Source organism: Malassezia pachydermatis (genome assembly GCF_001278385.1).
Source record: "Malassezia pachydermatis strain CBS 1879 chromosome Unknown scaffold1, whole genome shotgun sequence".
In the NCBI taxonomy this organism is placed as follows: Eukaryota; Fungi; Basidiomycota; class Malasseziomycetes; order Malasseziales; family Malasseziaceae; genus Malassezia; species Malassezia pachydermatis.
In genome coordinates, this window is record NW_017253138.1 from 1,325,888 (window position 1) to 1,343,449 (window position 17,562).

General features: G+C 52.9%; 9 protein-coding genes across 9 annotated transcripts; 5 read left to right on the plus strand and 4 right to left on the minus strand.

The window, feature by feature from the left end:
- Positions 1-122: 122 nt before the first annotated feature.
- Malapachy_3681 (arm repeat-containing protein) lies at positions 123-3,344 on the minus strand (the record flags this gene model as incomplete). The annotated part of the gene is made up of 1 exon (XM_018138143.1): positions 123-3,344. The coding sequence occupies one exon, from the start codon at positions 3,342-3,344 to the stop codon at positions 123-125; it is 3,222 nt and encodes a 1,073-aa protein (XP_017993603.1).
- A 690-nt stretch (positions 3,345-4,034) lies between these two features.
- On the minus strand, positions 4,035-4,510 carry Malapachy_3642 (atg8-essential for autophagy; the record flags this gene model as incomplete). Its single annotated transcript, XM_018138106.1, has 5 exons — positions 4,035-4,041; positions 4,079-4,099; positions 4,130-4,293; positions 4,325-4,449; positions 4,477-4,510. 5 exons carry the CDS (start codon positions 4,508-4,510, stop codon positions 4,035-4,037), a joined length of 351 nt encoding a protein of 116 aa, XP_017994157.1.
- A 141-nt stretch (positions 4,511-4,651) lies between these two features.
- Positions 4,652-6,477, plus strand: Malapachy_3593 (fact complex subunit spt16; the record flags this gene model as incomplete). Its single annotated transcript, XM_018138059.1, has 3 exons — positions 4,652-4,672; positions 4,710-4,949; positions 4,984-6,477. 3 exons carry the CDS (start codon positions 4,652-4,654, stop codon positions 6,475-6,477), a joined length of 1,755 nt encoding a protein of 584 aa, XP_017994029.1.
- A 120-nt stretch (positions 6,478-6,597) lies between these two features.
- On the minus strand, positions 6,598-7,532 carry Malapachy_3638 (ubiquinol-cytochrome c reductase iron-sulfur subunit; the record flags this gene model as incomplete). The annotated part of the gene is made up of 3 exons (XM_018138103.1): positions 6,598-7,196; positions 7,233-7,429; positions 7,480-7,532. The coding sequence occupies 3 exons, from the start codon at positions 7,530-7,532 to the stop codon at positions 6,598-6,600; spliced, it is 849 nt and encodes a 282-aa protein (XP_017994113.1).
- Positions 7,533-7,786: 254 nt separating this feature from the next.
- Malapachy_3618 (vitamin b6 biosynthesis protein) lies at positions 7,787-8,773 on the plus strand (the record flags this gene model as incomplete). Its single annotated transcript, XM_018138083.1, has 1 exon — positions 7,787-8,773. One exon carries the CDS (start codon positions 7,787-7,789, stop codon positions 8,771-8,773), a length of 987 nt encoding a protein of 328 aa, XP_017993516.1.
- A 336-nt stretch (positions 8,774-9,109) lies between these two features.
- On the plus strand, positions 9,110-11,323 carry Malapachy_3615 (general transcriptional repressor; the record flags this gene model as incomplete). The annotated part of the gene is made up of 1 exon (XM_018138080.1): positions 9,110-11,323. One exon carries the CDS (start codon positions 9,110-9,112, stop codon positions 11,321-11,323), a length of 2,214 nt encoding a protein of 737 aa, XP_017993969.1.
- A 304-nt stretch (positions 11,324-11,627) lies between these two features.
- Positions 11,628-12,836, plus strand: Malapachy_3598 (hypothetical protein; the record flags this gene model as incomplete). The annotated part of the gene is made up of 1 exon (XM_018138063.1): positions 11,628-12,836. The coding sequence occupies one exon, from the start codon at positions 11,628-11,630 to the stop codon at positions 12,834-12,836; it is 1,209 nt and encodes a 402-aa protein (XP_017994023.1).
- Positions 12,837-13,959: 1,123 nt separating this feature from the next.
- Positions 13,960-15,237, minus strand: Malapachy_3646 (cell cycle control protein; the record flags this gene model as incomplete). The annotated part of the gene is made up of 1 exon (XM_018138110.1): positions 13,960-15,237. The coding sequence occupies one exon, from the start codon at positions 15,235-15,237 to the stop codon at positions 13,960-13,962; it is 1,278 nt and encodes a 425-aa protein (XP_017994161.1).
- Positions 15,238-15,362: 125 nt separating this feature from the next.
- Malapachy_3660 (tbc1 domain family member 13) lies at positions 15,363-17,542 on the plus strand (the record flags this gene model as incomplete). Its single annotated transcript, XM_018138122.1, has 2 exons — positions 15,363-15,623; positions 15,653-17,542. 2 exons carry the CDS (start codon positions 15,363-15,365, stop codon positions 17,540-17,542), a joined length of 2,151 nt encoding a protein of 716 aa, XP_017993491.1.
- Positions 17,543-17,562: the final 20 nt, after the last annotated feature.

A 17,562-nucleotide genomic window follows, 5' to 3' on the forward strand; every position in this document is an offset into this window, starting at 1 on the left:
CTGCCAGGGGCCGCGGGCCGCCTATCATATCATCGCAGAGGACCTGCATATCGTGCGTCCCAACTTCATCACTATGTGCCTGTTAACCATAGCACGGTCCTAGATCCGGCACTATGCCATCTCTATGCATATGTGTCGTCCATAGCGGGACCATTGCCACTTTTCATATCAGTTGTGGGTATGCTGGCCGAGTCCAGGACGGATGGCGCAGGACCCAACCGTAGTTGTCGAGCTTCACGTGGCGGCACAGGCAGCACCTCCGTGTCGCGCACCTGTGGTGCGAAGGGGAGGAGTGGCGCACGTACAGACGGCGACGTACTGGCTAGCAATGTCGCTGTGATCTGGACCAACGCAAAAGGCGGTTGTGGCACTGTGTCTTCCACACTCTTGCAGCATTGCCATGCCTTCTCGCACGTTTGCGCGAGCGCAATGGCCACATCCAGCACGTCGTCCGTGGCCAATATCACCATGTAGGGGAGCAAGATCTGCTCAAACCGATCGTTTTCCACGTCCTCCTGCAGCAACGCCGACACAATGTGCAGGAAAGTCACACGCTGTCGATACGACGATGCTTTCGCTAGGTCACACAGCATGGACAGGAACCCGTCCGCAATGGTTTGGTCGTGCTTGGCAAAGGTAGTGTAGATGATCGGCGTCGCTTGAATACCCAGTTCACGCATGGCACTCACAGAGTCATTCAGCGCGAGGAGCAATAGCGTCACAAGGCACCCATCTTCATCCGTCAAAAGAAGGGCAGGTACAAGGGCAGGAATATGCGAGGCGATACTCCTGCGTAGACGCCAGTCCTGTACATAGGGGGCGAGCCATAGTGCGGGTATCTGACGCAGTTGCTCTTTCGTCAAGGCCGGCGGGAGAATCAGCCAGAACTCATCAATATGCTCGAGTAACGTCGCTGTTACGTCGGTACACGAGTCATGCAGGAAGCGTTCTGCCACAGGGAGCAGGTCCTCACTTGTCACATCGGGGCCCAAGATCTTGGCAACCTCATGGATTGAGGCCGCTAGGGTATTGCGTACATTTTCGTACACATGCTGGCTCAGCTCCATGTACATCTCCCGCAGCTTGGGCCATTCCTTCGCGCCCAGCGTCAATAGCACCGCAGGGAAATTAAAGGCCACAATCAGCGACAGGTCAGGATTGTTCAGCAGCTCATTCGTGGACGACGCGTCTGCGTCTGCACCATCCATGGGCTGTCCCAGGAACAGATGTACCAACTCTGCGGGCGTCCCATGGTTGTCTTCATGGAACAGGTAGATAATCTCCCCGATCATTTCAAAAGCAGCTAGTTGCACGTTGGGCGAGATATCTTGCTTTAGCGCTTTCATGATCAATACCAGGTTCTCTCGCCGGGCTTGGTTGTGCGCTTGTGTCCCAAACACACCCGGCAAAGAATAGCAGGCAGCCTGCCGCACTTGCCATACATGGTCCAGTAGGACTCTATTGATGGCTTCAAAGAGACGCTGCGGCGCATCGCCCAAGTGCAGATCTTTCAGGCTGGTATGCTCGTTCACCAAGGCCTTGCCGATAATACCAATCGCTGCTGCTACTTCTTTCCGCACGAAAAAGGCAGGGTCCGAGGGCCAACTGGTAATTTCAGGCACGACTCGCTGCACCAACTGCTCTTGTGAGAATCCTCCCTCGACGGTAATGGCAGCCAGCAAGTTGACCGACATCATACGGCCCACCGCTGACTCCTCGTCAAAGGAATCACGATCATTCTCACCCAGATCCGACTTGTTGTCGGCCTCTTCCGATGTCTCCACCCGCGAAATCGCAATCGCCACATGCTCAAACAGCTCGTCAAGCACAGCATGTCGTGCTTTTTCGCCAAACTCGTAGGGGACCAGCGGCACTTGCCTCTCCCGCGCCATACCGGTCACGACCAGGTCAGCCGTGCGCATTTCCTCAGATAGGGCAGCATCCTCGCCTTTAAGGATCTCGTCGTACTGTTTACTGCGAAGGAAATATTCCACAATAGAGGCTTGCGTAGCGCCAGACACAGCGCTGTTCGGATTCAGCAAGAGTGTGCACAGTAACGATGTGAATGTTTGTACAGGCAATTTAGGACGTGGCATGCGTTCTTCTTCTTCATTGTCGTTCTCCTCATTCTCGCAGGCTTTCGTAGTCCCTTCCTCACTCAGCTCAGCCAGAGGACAGTTACGGAAAAAGAACCACATAAGGCGACCCAGCTCGGGAGCAAATACGGCGCTCACTTCCAGTTCATCTGTCGCCAGTCCATTCAGAAGGGGTATCACATATTCAACAGCGTCTGTCAAATCCACGTCTTTAATCCACTCGGCCAAGCAGCGCGATACCAACACACGGTGATAGGCCAGATCGCTTTTGGCAAAAAGGAAAATACGCTCCAGCGAACTGAGTCCATCTTCCAGCTCATCACCATCATCGCCATCAGCGGAGCCATCATCCGATCCACTGTTCTCCTGGCCATCATCATCACCGGTGAACGAGGGTCGTAGCGATAAGTCAGTCTTCTTCTGCTCCTCATGGTCATCTTCGGAATCGGAGTCGTTCAAGGTATCTTCGACACCCCCAAAGGAATGACTTGACGGCGACGAAAGGGCACCTTCAAGCTCACCACGCTGCATAGTGCGTGCCATTTGCCATTTGCGGATTCGATCTTCGCTTTCATCCACATCTTCTTCTTCGTTTTCATCCACATCTTCTGTCTCGTTGTCCGAGCCCGAGTCGGTGCTGCTTCGCCCCGAATCCACAGAACTCTCTCCATCCGATCGAAGACTATCCGAATCATCGCTCATGGCATAGCCTGAACGTGGCGGAAGCGCAATATGGCTTCGCGTTTTGGGCGGACTATCCGGGGTCATCTGCGGCGAGCCTGAAGAGTCAGATTTGGCCTGTTCATCTAAAGTCCGAGATTCATCGCCACCCAGAAACAATGTCGACAAACGAGGTATGGTCAAGTTGAATTTATCGCCCGGGGAGGTGCCTTCCACGGTAAAAGTGGGCGGGCTGAGTCCCTCTGGGAGCGTAGGAGGCTGGTGCTCTGCGTCCTGACTCACATCCGGACTGGCATCCTTAGGGTTAAGCCATACGGAATCAATCACATCCGGGCCAGTAAGGGGCGGAACAGCGGCTGGTCCATTATGTTCCAATGGGTATTCATGTAGTTCAGACAGGGGGGACGTTATGCGAGCCGTACTCGACGCACTGAATTGGCCATCGGGCCACAGTCCAGAATGATGCCAGCCTCCTGCGGGAGGCGAATTGAGGGGAAGCTGAATGTGCATGGACGTGCCCTGGCTGGACTTGCGCCGAAGAGGAATAGGGACGGATCCCTGCGACATTATGTGCTGAGGGCTGTGCGGTAACGATCCACGGAGCTTGTTACTCGGCGATACTGACAACGATGGAGGGGAGGCCGAATATTCGTATTTGTTTGGCGATCGGCTCGTCAATGTACCATCCAACGTGTGCTCTCGGCGGATGGGGATGGGCTCCGAGCTGCTTCGAGCCACGTTGGACTCTAAAGACGGGCTTGATGAAGCCTCATCTTTAGAGCTAGAATCAGTTGCTATTGTATTAGTGCATCTGCCATGCTTGGGAAGCAACGTACCAGTCCCGTTACGCGTCATGCGTTTCTGCTATCGGCCTTCTCAAAAGAAGGCAGCGAGAGATTCACACAAAATTCTCACAAAGTAGATGGAATTTAGATGAAACACAGGATGAGCTTGGCCCACAAGCTTGTGCCTGATACAGTCAGACCGCTAGCCTACAACGGCTGCTCGTGGTAAACTATATGTTGTGCAGAACCGTTCGGCCACGAAAGAAAAATCGAGCCAACAATCGAATTCCCGCGTGACGCCTCCACTTGGCTCAACGCAACGTTGTGATTAGCGGGGGAGAGTTTTCTGGCCACGGCGCAGCTTTATCGCTGTGCTTAGACGCGTGGCATTCACTGTCATCGTTGCAGAACTTCTTTCCATATATGAAAAGGGCATGTAGCCTATGAACTTGGTAGTACAGTTATGTCGAAATTAGCCACTGTAAGTCAGCTCAAGCCTTTCTTTCCATTACATACAACGTGTTCTCTCCTGAGTAGCTACGATGTTAGAATAAATGCATGTCGTACCTCACATATAGAAAGCCATCCTCATCTTTGTACTCATTATAGATATCGCTCATTAGTGCCGCGGTAGCAGGTAAAATATCGCCGACAAATATAAAGATCGCCTTTTCAGGCGCCAGCTTGATTCGTTTCCGGATCACATATACAAATTGGCCCACCGTCAAGTCCTGCTGTGTTAAATAACGTCAATACACGCACATTTGGGACAAGGTATTTCTTCTTACTGATCGTAGGGATATCTGTCTTTTCGGCCTTTTCGCAAATAACAGGAATCCTATCCGAGTATTTCTCGCGGATCCTCTCCGACTCTTGCTTTCGTTGTTCTCTTTGTTAGAACGTGTACTACCCACCGAAAGTATGTTCTTTTTTGAATGCTGATCGCATGTCTTTCAAGTGGCCTGACAAGTTTCCACTGTCATTGCGGGGTTCGCATAGCACCGGTGGGCATTGCACGTGATCATGCCTGCGTCGGTCTCTTTCGGCGGCGCGACGCGTGTGACGCGTAGCTGCGACGCAATCGGTGCCATGGTAAAGCGCGAGTCGGATGTACGTATAGTTGTTTGAAGCAGTCCTAATTCCACAGTCTCGAATGGCCGGCGGCAAGATGCTGCGTAGTCGCGCACGCACTGCCACCTTAGATGAGAGCGTGGCGAACAAGATTAAAGAGCACCAAAAGGAGCTTGTAAAGCAGAAGCAAGACGAGGGGCTGAAGCGGTTTGCAGGCGAGGACAATGGCAAAAAGCACTCGAATGTACAGGTGTTCAAGAAGTTTGAGAGTTACCGCCGTGAAAATCAGCTGCCTACCAAGGTTGAGGACTTACGTGTACGTTAAGGTTTCGAAGGCTGACAAACGTTAGATTATGGTGGACCACCGTGCCCAATCTATTATCCTTCCTATTAACCAATTTGCCGTACCTTTCCATATCAAGACACTGAAGAATATTAGCAAGTCTGATGAAGGCGAATTCACATATCTTCGCATCAATTTCGTGACGCCTGGTCAACTTTCAGGCAAGAAGGAGGACGTTCCGTTTGATGATCCCGATGCGACATTTATCCGAAACATCAGCTACCGCTCTACAGATGCGCGTCACTTTGATGAACTATACAATGAAATTACAGAGATGCGTCGTGTGGCTTCTAAGCGGGAGGCAGAGCAGAAGGAAATGGCAGACGTGGTTGAGCAAGATCAGCTCGTTCTAAACAAGCAGCGTCCTCTCACACTTCCTGAGGTATTCCCTCGCCCCGCATTGGAAGGAAAACGTGTGCCAGGGAACCTTACGATTCACCAAAATGGTGTACGGTTTGTGTCGCCTCTTCGTCAAGATCAAAAAATCGATATTCCCTTCAGCAATGTCAAACATCTCTTTTATCAGCCATGTGACAAGGAGCTTATTGTTCTGATCCACTTCCACCTGAAAGCACCTGTCATGGTGGGCAAGCGCAAGACGCGGGACATCCAGTTCTATCGTGAGGCTTCGGATGTCCAGTTTGATGAAACGGGTAACCGTAAGCGTCGCTACCGCACTGGTGACGAAGATGAAATCGAACTTGAGCAAGAAGAGCGTCGTCGCCGTCATTTGTTGAACAAGGAGTTCAAGCACTTTGCTCAACGGATTGCTGATGCTTCGGACGGCCGTGTTCAGGTGGATATCCCCTACCGTGATCTTGGCTTCAATGGCGTGCCATCGCGTGCCAGTGTGCTGCTTCAGCCCACAACGGACTGCTTGGTGCATCTCACTGATCCTCCGTTCCTCGTGGTGACTTTGTCTGAGATCGAGATTGTCCATTTGGAGCGCGTACAGTACGGTCTTTCGTCGTTCGATATGGTCTTCGTGTTCAGCGACTTTTCCCGTGCACCGCTGCATGTGAGCAGCGTCCCCAGCAGCTCTTTGGACGATGTTAAGCAATGGCTGGACTCGGTCGATGTCTGCGTTACAGAGGGTGCTGTGAACTTGAACTGGGGCGCCATTATGAAGACTATCAACGAAGACCCGTACGCCTTCTTCCAGGAAGGTGGCTGGGGTTTCCTTCAAGCGGATGGTAGCGACGTATCCGAAGACTCGGAAAGTGAGTCTGGTTCCGAATTCGATTCGGACCTGGACGACGGCGATCAAGAGTCGACGGAATATTCGGAGAGTGGGTCTGATTTCGGTGAATCCGAAGATAGCGGCTCTGAAGCATACGATGACAGTGAAGATGAGGGCGAGGATTGGGATGAATTGGAAGCTAAGGCTGCACGAGAAGACCAAAAGAAGCGCCGCGAGCGTGGAGGCGACGGTAGTGGCAGTGACGACGACGATGTAAAGCCGCGCGCGAAGAAGAGCAAGGGTGGATTCAACAAATTGTAAGACATGGGATGTTGGTCCTTTCTCTGTAGCGTCTAAGCCACATAACTACATGGACCTTGCACACACAAACATATAGCCAGACGCTGCATCTAACATTGTGATATAAGAGCAGATCTCTATTTAACCGATGATAAGCTTGTTCTCGGCATCGTTAAAGTCGTACGCAGGCACCTCGAGGTTCAGCGGCGCCGGACCCTTGCGGATACGGCCACTGATGTCGTAGTGGCTACCGTGGCAGGGGCAGAACCAGCCGCCGTACTCACCAGCCTCACCAATCGGCACACAACCCAGGTGGGTGCACACACCCAGCATGACCAGCCACTCTGGGCGCTTAGCGCGGTCCGAATCCGCCTCCGGGTCACGGAGAGAGCTCAGGTCCACATCGTTCGCCTCGTCAATCTCAGACTGAGTGCGGTGGCGAACAAAAACGGGCTTACCACGCCACTTAATGATGGCATTCTTGCCCTCGGGGATGTTGGCCATATCAACCTCAACCTTAGCCAGCGCAAGCACATCGCTCGAAGCGCTCATGGTCGACAGGAAGTTCGTCACAGTCGAGCGCGCGCTAGCGGCCGACACAGCACCAAAGCTGCCGATCAGGAAGTACGAAAAAGCACGGTGCACATCCGGGTTCTTCACACGGTTAGCGCTGAAGTCAGGGGCGTCGAGAGCGCGAGTCGACGACGAAAAGGCGCGAACCTGGTGCGTAGACACCTTAGCTGCATGCGTTAGTTGAGCTATGCATGTAGACGTACCGTTGATGGCCGAGTGCGAGAAGAGCGAGTGACGGCGAGTCACAGCCTTCGAGGTCCACGACGGCACAAAACCGATATCGGCACGAGGGCCAGCAGGGGCATGCTCATCGTGGCTGTGCGGGTCAGCAGGCGCAGCAGCGCGAAGGTTGAGACCCGGCACAATAGGAGTGCCGTTGGCAACGCTCTTCACGGTAGTACTGTAACACAAGGTCAGTCCATGTTCTTATTGACTTATAGATATACATACGGCACATTCACGGCCCGGCGCGACACAATGTTCCGGCAGAAAGTGGCAGACATGACGACTCACACACGGATATACAACCCTGGCTGGTGGTCTACGTGTGGAAATCGGAGTTCGACAAAAGGTCCAACTACGACGGGAGCAATTCTAATTCCCAGCGCTGCAACCCGGCCATACCCGGTCGCTGTTTTCTAAATCACGTGACCTCCACGAGCACGAGCCTCACGTATGATATGCGGACTCGTGCCAGCGAGTGTCAAAGTTCCAAGAAGTCCCCGCGAGTCATTTGCTTATTCTCAACTGAGCAGCCATGTCGACTGAGAATCCCAAGATTGTGACCAGCTCAAACTCTACGGAGAAGCCTACTTCGGGTCCTCGTAGTGCTATGCGCAACGTGAAGGGTGAGGGCAGCTCCAGCAACCTGGGCACTTTTGGCGTGAAGAGTGGTCTTGCTCAGATGTTGAAGGGAGGTGTCATTATGGACGTCGTAAACGCTGAACAGGCGCGTATCGCCGAAGAAGCTGGTGCGTGCGCTGTTATGGCACTGGAGCGTGTGCCTGCAGACATTCGTGCCGACGGTGGCGTGGCTCGTATGTCGGATCCTGCCATGATTCAGGAAATCATCGACGCTGTGACCATTCCTGTGATGGCCAAGTGCCGTATTGGACACTTTGTCGAGGCACAGATCCTGCAAGCTATCAATGTGGACTACATTGATGAGAGTGAGGTTCTGACACCTGCGGATGAAGAGCACCATATTAACAAGCACAACTTCAAGGTGCCTTTTGTGTGTGGCTGCCGAAACCTTGGCGAGGCTTTGCGCCGCATCAGTGAAGGCGCTGCTATGATTCGCACAAAAGGTGAGGCTGGCACCGGCAATGTCGTGGAGGCTGTGCGTCACCAGCGTACTGTTCAGGCTGAGATTCGTCGTGTGGCCCACATGAGCGATGACGAGCTGTACTCGTACGCTCGTGAGATTCAGGCGCCGTTCCACCTGCTGAAGGAAACTGCCCGTCTGAAGCGCCTGCCTGTGGTGAACTTTGCTGCTGGTGGTGTTGCTACACCTGCTGATGCTGCTTTAATGATGCAGCTGGGTAGCGATGGTGTGTTTGTGGGTTCTGGCATTTTCAAGGGGGAGAACCAGGCGGAGCGTGCCAAGGCCATTGTGCAGGCTGTGGCGCACTACAACGACCCTGCTAAGCTTGCTGAGGTATCCACGAACCTAGGTGAGGCTATGGTCGGTATTACTATCTCCGACAATATGAAGGGTGGCAAGCTTGCGTCCCGCGGCTGGTAAGATAGGTATCTGTATTCCTTTCAACAGGCATGAATCTATCCCCACACTTCCTCGTCTGATTTAGTGTTTATGGAATAAATAGGTTGGACACATCAGACCCACGTGGAAGGCCCCAATCAGTGGTGCCAATGAAAAGCCGTTGATGCCCGATTAGATGGGTTAGGGCAAGCGATCTTCATTGTTTGTTAGCAGCCCATTGCAACTACTGTCGTCGTAACCAGACGCATGGTATCCCGTGACCTTGGAGCCCCAGCACGCGCTCCTTTGTACACATCCCCACCAAATACTTCTTCTCACACTCCATCGAGTGCCGCAGGTGGTCGTCTGCCTGCTGCCATGGAACTTGTTCCTGTCCCTGTTGCACAGGGGAACGTCCCCGTGATGTATATGGATGTCCGCCAAACGCCTCCTTCTGTCTCGAACGAGGCTATGCAACGTTCTCCTCGCATGATGCTGGGTTCTGATCCTACATCAGCTGCTATGCCGCCTCCTGGTGTAGACCGAGTTGTAGCGTCGCTAAACAAACTCAGCGCAGGCAATGAGCAGACATGGCTCTCTATCGGTTCTGCCGCTGAAGCGATGAACGATCCTACGCGAGCCTTGGCAGCTTACGACTCTGCCTTGCTCCATAACCCTTACTCTGTGCCTGCCTTGAGTGCAATGGCCAGCGTGTATCGATCTATGGATCACTTTGACCTAGCAGTTGAGTACTTTCAGCGTGTACTTGACATTGATCGAGAAAATGGCGAGGTTTGGGGCGCTATGGGACACTGCTATCTCATGATGGATGAGCTGGAAAAGGCATATTCCGCCTATCACCAAGCGCTATGCTTTTTGCCCAATCCGAAAGAGCCCAAGCTCTGGTACGGTATCGGTATCCTATATGATCGATATGGCAGTCTTGAGCACGCAGAAGAAACGTTTTCGAGTGTAGTCCGTATGAACCCGGACTATGAGAAGGCCAATGAAATTTACTTCCGTCTCGGTATCATCTACAAGCAACTGGGTCAATATTCGTCCAGTCTTGATTGTTTCCGCCATATTCTTAACAACCCACCCAAACCCCTCACTGAGATGGATATTTGGTTCCAAATTGGGCATGTATATGAACAACAGCAAGAATTCAATTTGGCCAAGGAGGCCTACGAACGTGTTTTATCAGAGAATACCAACCATGCCAAGGTACTACAGCAGCTAGGTGGGCTGTACATGCAGCCATCTTCTGGCTTTTACGATCATGATAAGGCTATGGAGCTCTTGCGCCACAGTCTTGAATCTGACTCCAATGATCCCCAAACTTGGTACTTGATGGGCCGCTGCTATATGAATGCCCAAGAATACAGCAAGGCCTACGATGCGTATCAACAAGCCGTGTACGTGGACGGCAAAAATCCTGCATTATGGTGCTCGATTGGTATTCTGTATTTCCAAATCAGCCAGTTCCATGATGCACTTGGCGCCTTTTCCAGGTCTATACGTCTAAACCCTTACATCCCTGAGATCTGGTTTAATCTTGGCGCCTTGTACGAGTCTTGCAACAACCAAATATCTGATGCGATTGACGCCTATCGACGCACGCTTGAGCTTGATCCCGAAAACTCGCTGGTGCAAAAGCGGCTACCGCTTCTTCAAAAAGCCGAGCCGCTGGGGAAGGCTGTGCCCAACATTCCTGCGCCGAAGGATGTTCCCATTGCTGCTTATGCTTCGGCGGTTCTGAATCCAGCAGGTTCTCCCTCGGCTCCGGGTGTGGAAGGCGAAGAGCCGTCGTGGTCTGGCGAACCGCCAGCTGTTCACCCGCGTGACGCCGTGATGGAGGATGAGCGAACTGTTGCACGAGCACACTCTCCCAGTCATCGCATGTACAATGACGGCCCAGCAGGGCCGGTTTCGCTCCCTTCTTATGCTTCAACGCATAATGAGCAAAGTCGAGACACTCCCTCTATGGCCAAGCCCTACACTGCCCCTTCCGAATGGGATCGTCAATCTGCCTCGTCCTATGCTGATGACCGTATGGGTGCTTATCCCAGCCGTGGCCCTCCTCCTTCTCGCTACGCTTATGAGGGCCGAAGTGGTCGTTATGAGTCGTATCGTGATACGCATCCCTATGCGGGGCCTAGTAGTCACCCTTCCATGGCGCGCCGTGGACCTACATCTCCGATCAGGGACATGGAACGACAGGATCATGAGTCAGATCCTATGCTGCGTCGTAAGCGTGACATTCCGAACTTGCGCAGCACTGCCTCCCTTCGCTCGACAAGCTCTGACGTGCGCACCATGACGGGATACTCGTCAGAAAGGGAGGCAGAGGGACCGCCGCCTCGTAGCGCCATGCCAGTGTCATCGAGTCGTGAGATTGATGAAGACTATGACGAAGGTGCTGCCAGTGCACTTATGGGTCTAGCTGGCGCAGCCGCTTCGGCCTATGAGGCAAATGCATGGAACCGTCAACATGGAGAAAATAAAATGTCTCCAGGCCGCCCGAAACGTTCTGGGGAGCCAAACCGACCTTTCACCGATGTGAAGCGTCGTCGAAATGATGACCAAGATTAAGTGCTAGATGTATATCTATCCATGCTCTTAGATATCAATCCATTCTAGTATTCTATTCTCCATCCCATAGCCATCTCTATTGGATTGTACTATGGACCCTTGCATCGTCACTGACCTTTCTCACCGTGCGCACGCGTTTCTCGGGCGGGTCCGATCTACAACGAGGTCTTCAAGTACACGTGGTGGCTTTGGCACCCATTCCTTATCTCAGCATGCATAGGGGGATCCAGCCCGCTTTGACACTGTGGCTATAGTCAGTCAAACCCCATCGCGCTCACACAATCTTGTTGCACATCAAACGACCATGGGGTTGCTCGGCCAAGTTAGTTCGGCCGTGAACAAGGTGCCTCACGGCTTCAAGCACTCGAAGGAAGACGCTCCTCCGGAGGGCGCACATGCAGACGACATGGAAGAGCTTGATGAGGAGTCGGGCAATATCCTGATGAGTCTTATTAGCCAGTTGCGGATTGGTATGGATCTCTCCAAAGTGACTCTCCCTACGTTCGTGCTCGAGCCGCGCAGTATGCTGGAGCGTGTCACGGACTTTTTGAGCCACCCCGATCTGATATTTGGTGCGGACAAGCTGGATAACCCTGAAGAGCGCTTCATCGCTATCATGACGTACTACATGTCCGGCTGGCACATCAAGCCGAAGGGCGTGAAAAAGCCGTACAACCCCATTCTGGGCGAGTTCTTCCGCTGCAGCTATACCTACCCTGACGGCACTGTGGGTGTGTACATTGCCGAGCAAGTCTCGCATCACCCGCCTATTAGCGCTTATTACTACGTGTCGCCTCAAAACAATGTCTTGATCTACGGTGATCTTCGCCCTAAGAGCAAGTTCCTGGGTAACTCTGCCGCTACTCTCATGGGTGGAACCAGTCACATTGTAATGCTTAACCGCCCTGAGGATGGTGAGTACCTTATTAGCATGCCCAATATGTACGCCCGAGGTATTCTCTTCGGTAAAATGGTGTTGGAGTTGGGTGACCATAGCGAGGTTACCAACGTGGCGAATGACATCTCCAGCACAGTTGAGTTCAAGGTGAAAGGCTACTTCACGGGCACGTATAACGCTATCGGCGCTAAGGTGGTTCACCGTGGCCAGACTGTGGGTGAACTCTCAGGCAAGTGGAACGAGTCTGTGGAGTACAAAGACTCGAAGACAGGCTCTACACGAGTTCTGTTCAACTCCAAGACTCTCCAGGCTGTCAGGAAGGATACTGTGCCCTTGAACGAACAAGAGCCGAACGAATCGCAGAGGCTGTGGGCTAAGGTTACAGAGGGTATTAAGGAAAAGAACATGGAGAAGGCGACGCAGTATAAGACAGAGATTGAGGAGGCTCAGCGTGAGGCTGCTCGTCAACGCCAGACTACAGGCCAGGCGTGGCAGCCTCGCTTCTTCATTGTCCATGGTGACCGATTCATCCCGAACATGTCTGCCCTGCCGGAAATGTACTGCCCTCCTGCGGCTCAGCAGTATTTCGCTAACGAGCTCACGAAGGCGACATAAGGATTCCTATTTGCCCATGACATTAGTCCTACTTGCGTGACATTGCATATTACGTCCATACGTCCCAGTTCAGATAGGTATACGTCATTCTGAAGTACTAGCGCTTAAGCTTGCACTATCGCTTCTTTCTGAATCATCCACAAAGAACTGTTGAGGCGGTAGAAGCCAGTCAGGTACAAACTCCGTGGGTGGTAGTGTGACCAAATCCGTATCAAACATCTGCTGTTAGTGGTTTTCCATGTCACGTACTTCAATAAAGCGTTCATTGGCACTTCGTGATAACGCGCCAGCAAACGTTCGATACTATTGTCAGCCAATATAGGTTCACGTACTTCAACTAGGATCGCATTCAAGTTCCAGCCTTGAATTTTACGCAGGCATCCCAGCAGAAGCCCTGTTTCGAAGATGCCAGCCCTACAATGAGTACACTCTATGCGTACGTATCTGTTACCAACACTGGATGGTTTCTCACGTCAAGCAACAATTCCAGTGCATCCTTCACAATGGACTCAATCACGCTCAAAGAGTTCATTTCATGCGGCGACAAAAATAGTGTGCTGGATCTTGATGATTTGCTTATACCAGAGCCAAACGGCGCAGGCCATCGTCTCTCAATTCCAAAATGATGCAGTTGAATATGCTTACCTTCACAAAATTGCTTTAGTTGTTTGGAAGGATATTCGATGGACAACAAAACGACACTTCGCAGACCCAGTGTTTCGAGGAAGGCCAGCGAGTCTGGGTTTTTTGTCGGATCGGCAGAGCGGAATATGTAAGGGCAGACGTACGAAAACGAAGGGGGCGGCGTTAACTGGTGAACATGGATGGTTGAGGCTGTCTCTGAGTTTGAACTGCTAGCTGCACGCGCGCTCATCTTGCTCGAAAGCGGCGGCGGGGGAGTTGCGACGCCGTGTGCGTGTGGAGTGGTATAGCAGCGACGCTTGGCTCGACATTTCGAGCGCTTGGGCATCCAGGCCTAGCGATTTTTTTCGCGACTGGGACATGGCAAAGAGCCTTGACACCAAGGCAACTATGGGACAACGACGGAGTGTACTGTACGAATATAATAGCTTCTACACAATGAAATACTAACGAAATGTCTTTTCGTCCTCGTCGTAACTAATTATCGCTGCGCACGAGGGTTGTTCCAGCTCAAGTAGCTCGAGTCACCAACACGGCGAGGACGGACAATCTGCTTGATCGTTAAAATGATTCCCATAAGGAAACAAAGGGCTGCCAGTCCAATATGTGAGCCGCCAATGAAGAAGCTCCGTCCACCAACCCAGGAGGCCGTGCTGATAATAATGGACTTGGTCCCACCGAACATCTCCACTGGATAGTTATCTTCAATCTCAATAGCGTAGCGACCTGCTGTCATGACCGCCGTGTCGTTACGCATGTACAGCTTGCGGAACGTCGGGAAAGCAGCGGTGCGCATCCACACCTGGAAATGCTCGCTTTTCGTCGGGTCGAAAATGTTGCCCTCTTCATACCTGCCAGTCGGGTAACCAAACTGCGACCCCTCTGCACCTTGCCAAAAGGGCGGGGGAACGATATCACTAGCATTCATCTGTGTCGGCTTATAATGCTTCCATTCATCGGGCCAGACAATGTTCTTTTCGCTCATATTGTACGTCGATATGGCTTGCTGATCTGGCCCCAACAGCTGAGGGGACTGAAATGTATCGTTGAACACACTGTTGGCCACAAGGCCACAAGGGTACACAGCCTTGCCGGTCACTGGGTCTTGCCCTAGAGGCTTGCAAGTGCTATCTTGCAATTCTTTCGCTGTGCGCACGTTGCCCAGAAGCTGAGGGAAATCCATGCTTTTCATGTAGCGGCGATGGTTTTGGTAAAAGTTCGTCAGTTTGTAGTACAAAAACACGCCCGGCTCTAAATCTTGTGGGACTGTGAAGTGCAGCGTACATCGGAACCGTGCTGGATTGTTTTCATGGCCCGGCAAATGCGGAATCTCTGCTACGGTCCATTGAGGACGCTGGTCTTCGGGAATCTTGTTCTGGTCTTTGAAGTGATAACTGTAGTATTTAGGAGGCAGTACAGCGAATGAGCCATCCCGAGGTGCCTCCGTCTGGCATTTGGAGTATTGAATTGTCATTTCATTGACATGCAGTGACGCCGAATACATGACACCACCAAGCACAGCGAAGAAGATCCCCAGCCCGAAGAACAGGGGGAGAACGGTAGAATGAGAGAGAATGGGGTGCCAAGCCTTCAGTCGCTGTTGACGCAACGCTGTATTGGGAGGACGCTGCAACGCATATGGCTTTTTTGGCTCCTTACTATTTTTCGTCTTATCGATAGCGTCTTCGTCCTCCCCCTCCTCGTCTTCTGATTTAGAAATATCCTTGGCCGTTTTCTTGCCAAGCGACAGGTTCAGCATGGTAGGCTCATAAACACCTCGCTCGTGGACCCAGCTTGCTTCTGTGTGCCAGGCAGGCACGTGACAGTCCAGGTCGTGCTCTCACTACCGTGGTGGTGGTTCGTGCGTTTCGTGCCTGTGCGCTCATGAGCAGCGCGACTCACCCATACACGCGCAGAAGCAGTGAGAGTGATCTGCATTTGCAGCTTGTGCGGATTCTCTTTCCTGCCTATGTAGGCGATGAAGCTGTGTCTAAGGCTTTTTTGAGAGATGCATGTGTGCAAGGCGAACTACGTCACTTGCCACCTTGGGTTCGTACACAGGCGTGGAAAGTATTTATAGGCTACTTGCCTACCGACAAAGCTGCCTGGTACGACTATCTGTGCACAAAGAGGAACGATTATCAGGTACGTACCTCGTGCGTTGCTTATGACAGCGATGCCTAGAAGATCTCTCGCTCGATTGTGTGCCAGGCACGCAGGTCACAGCAGATCGCGATACATTACTGCGCCGCATTTATGACGAGCTTTGTGATGCATCCAAGCAGTCTGATTTTTTGACAACGTCTGTGGCGTGGCGGGAGGACGACGAGGTGTATGCGGCGGACGGCCTACGTCTTCGGCACCAAATCCTCCAGCGTTTGGACCGACTGGCTTGTGGCTATGCACTCTCCGATGATCGATCTATGACAGCGTACGTGGACCGGCACTGGCACTCTCTTCTTCGCATTCTGTACATGTATGCGATTCTGAATCCCCGCGTAGGGTTTGTACCGCGTATGGTCCAAGTGGCATGCATGCTTTTCCATACGTTGTGTAGTACACGCGATGCGCCTACACATGGGACCAAGGCCTGGGAAGCCGAGGTGCTTGCGATGGGGCACCCATTTGCCACGGAAGCAGATGCCTTCTGGTGCTTTTCGCTGCTTATGGGCGACTTCCGTGAGGTCTACGACTTGGGCATGATGGACACGACGTCTGTATCCGATTGGCGCGATAAGGAGGATGAGTACGCCTTGCCTCCGTCGTGGCTTTCTAGTGGCCTTTGTGTTACCCTGCAGCAATGCAGTGCCACACTTCGCGATGTGGATCCGACACTATGGACATTCTTAGCCGAGCATTCCTTGGATCCTCAATGGCCATGGTACTCGTACGACTGGGTGCTCACGCTGTTTGCAGGATACCTTCCTGAGCCCATGGTACTGGAGATCTGGGATGTCCTTTTTGCGGAGAGCAGTGTAACGATGTCTTCGTCGACGAACGTGCACATTGATATGCTAGTTGATCTATGCTGTGCTATGCTGATGGTGGTGCGCGACGAGCTTTTGCATTTGCTTCTAGCCGAGGCAGAGACGGATCCTCGCGCTACCTCGATGGATTTGCATGCCCGAGGCATGGCTCTTTTGCGTTCGTACCCTATCCACTCTGCGCGTCCGATCATTTCCATGGCGTTGCAGCTTCGTGAGCAGAGACACGCGTCGTTGCCGCCTGTGCCCACAGAAGCGCAACGTCGTGCCTCCCGCTTGCAAGAACGTTTGGCCGCTAGTGTGCAGCGTGGTCTGCAGTCTCCTTCGCAGCGCTCCCTATCTGGCCCTGCCTCGGATGTATCATCGGACGCTTCACAGACGCGCGTGGACGAGGCGGCAGATTCTACGCCTACACGTCGCGTTTCCTCCGGACGCTCGCCAGCATCGCAGATTTTGCAGCGATACTCTCATGCCATTCAGGACTCGGATACCATTGCAAGTGTCTCCAAGGCCGGTACCAATCTGGCGGCAAAAGCATTGGCATGGCGCAAGCCTTCGACGGATCCATGGACCACGCCGGAGCGTATACGTTCGACCACCTCGCCCAGGCCGCCGTCGGCGCCGACAGTGCCTGACTTGCCGATGCCTGTTGTGGTGGATAGTCCTGATGACCGCGATCAGTTTGCGCCCTCGACTCGGTCTTCTTCCACGACGCGCTACTCGCCTGACACCGTACGCATTTCGCCGATGCCATCACTGCGCAATGACATTGACGACTCCGCCTCGTTCTCCTTGCCGAGTCTACATACCGCTGCTCGTCTTGGCCTGCTGCCCACCGCGAGCCCTGACGTGGCTAGCACGCCTGTGTTTGCATCGCAGGACAAGTTACCCATACGCCGATCTGCGCCGATGCGGGCTCGGCGTACACCCTCGCAAGCCAGTGACGCTTCCATCTCGTCGCGCCACTCTTCGTCAGAGACAGGCTCTCGTCGCTCGTCCCACTTGTACTCTACGCACCCACCTCGCCCTCTTCCTCCTGTCCCTCGTACGCACACAACAGACGGTCGCACGTCATCATAGATACCACAGTGATGTCTATA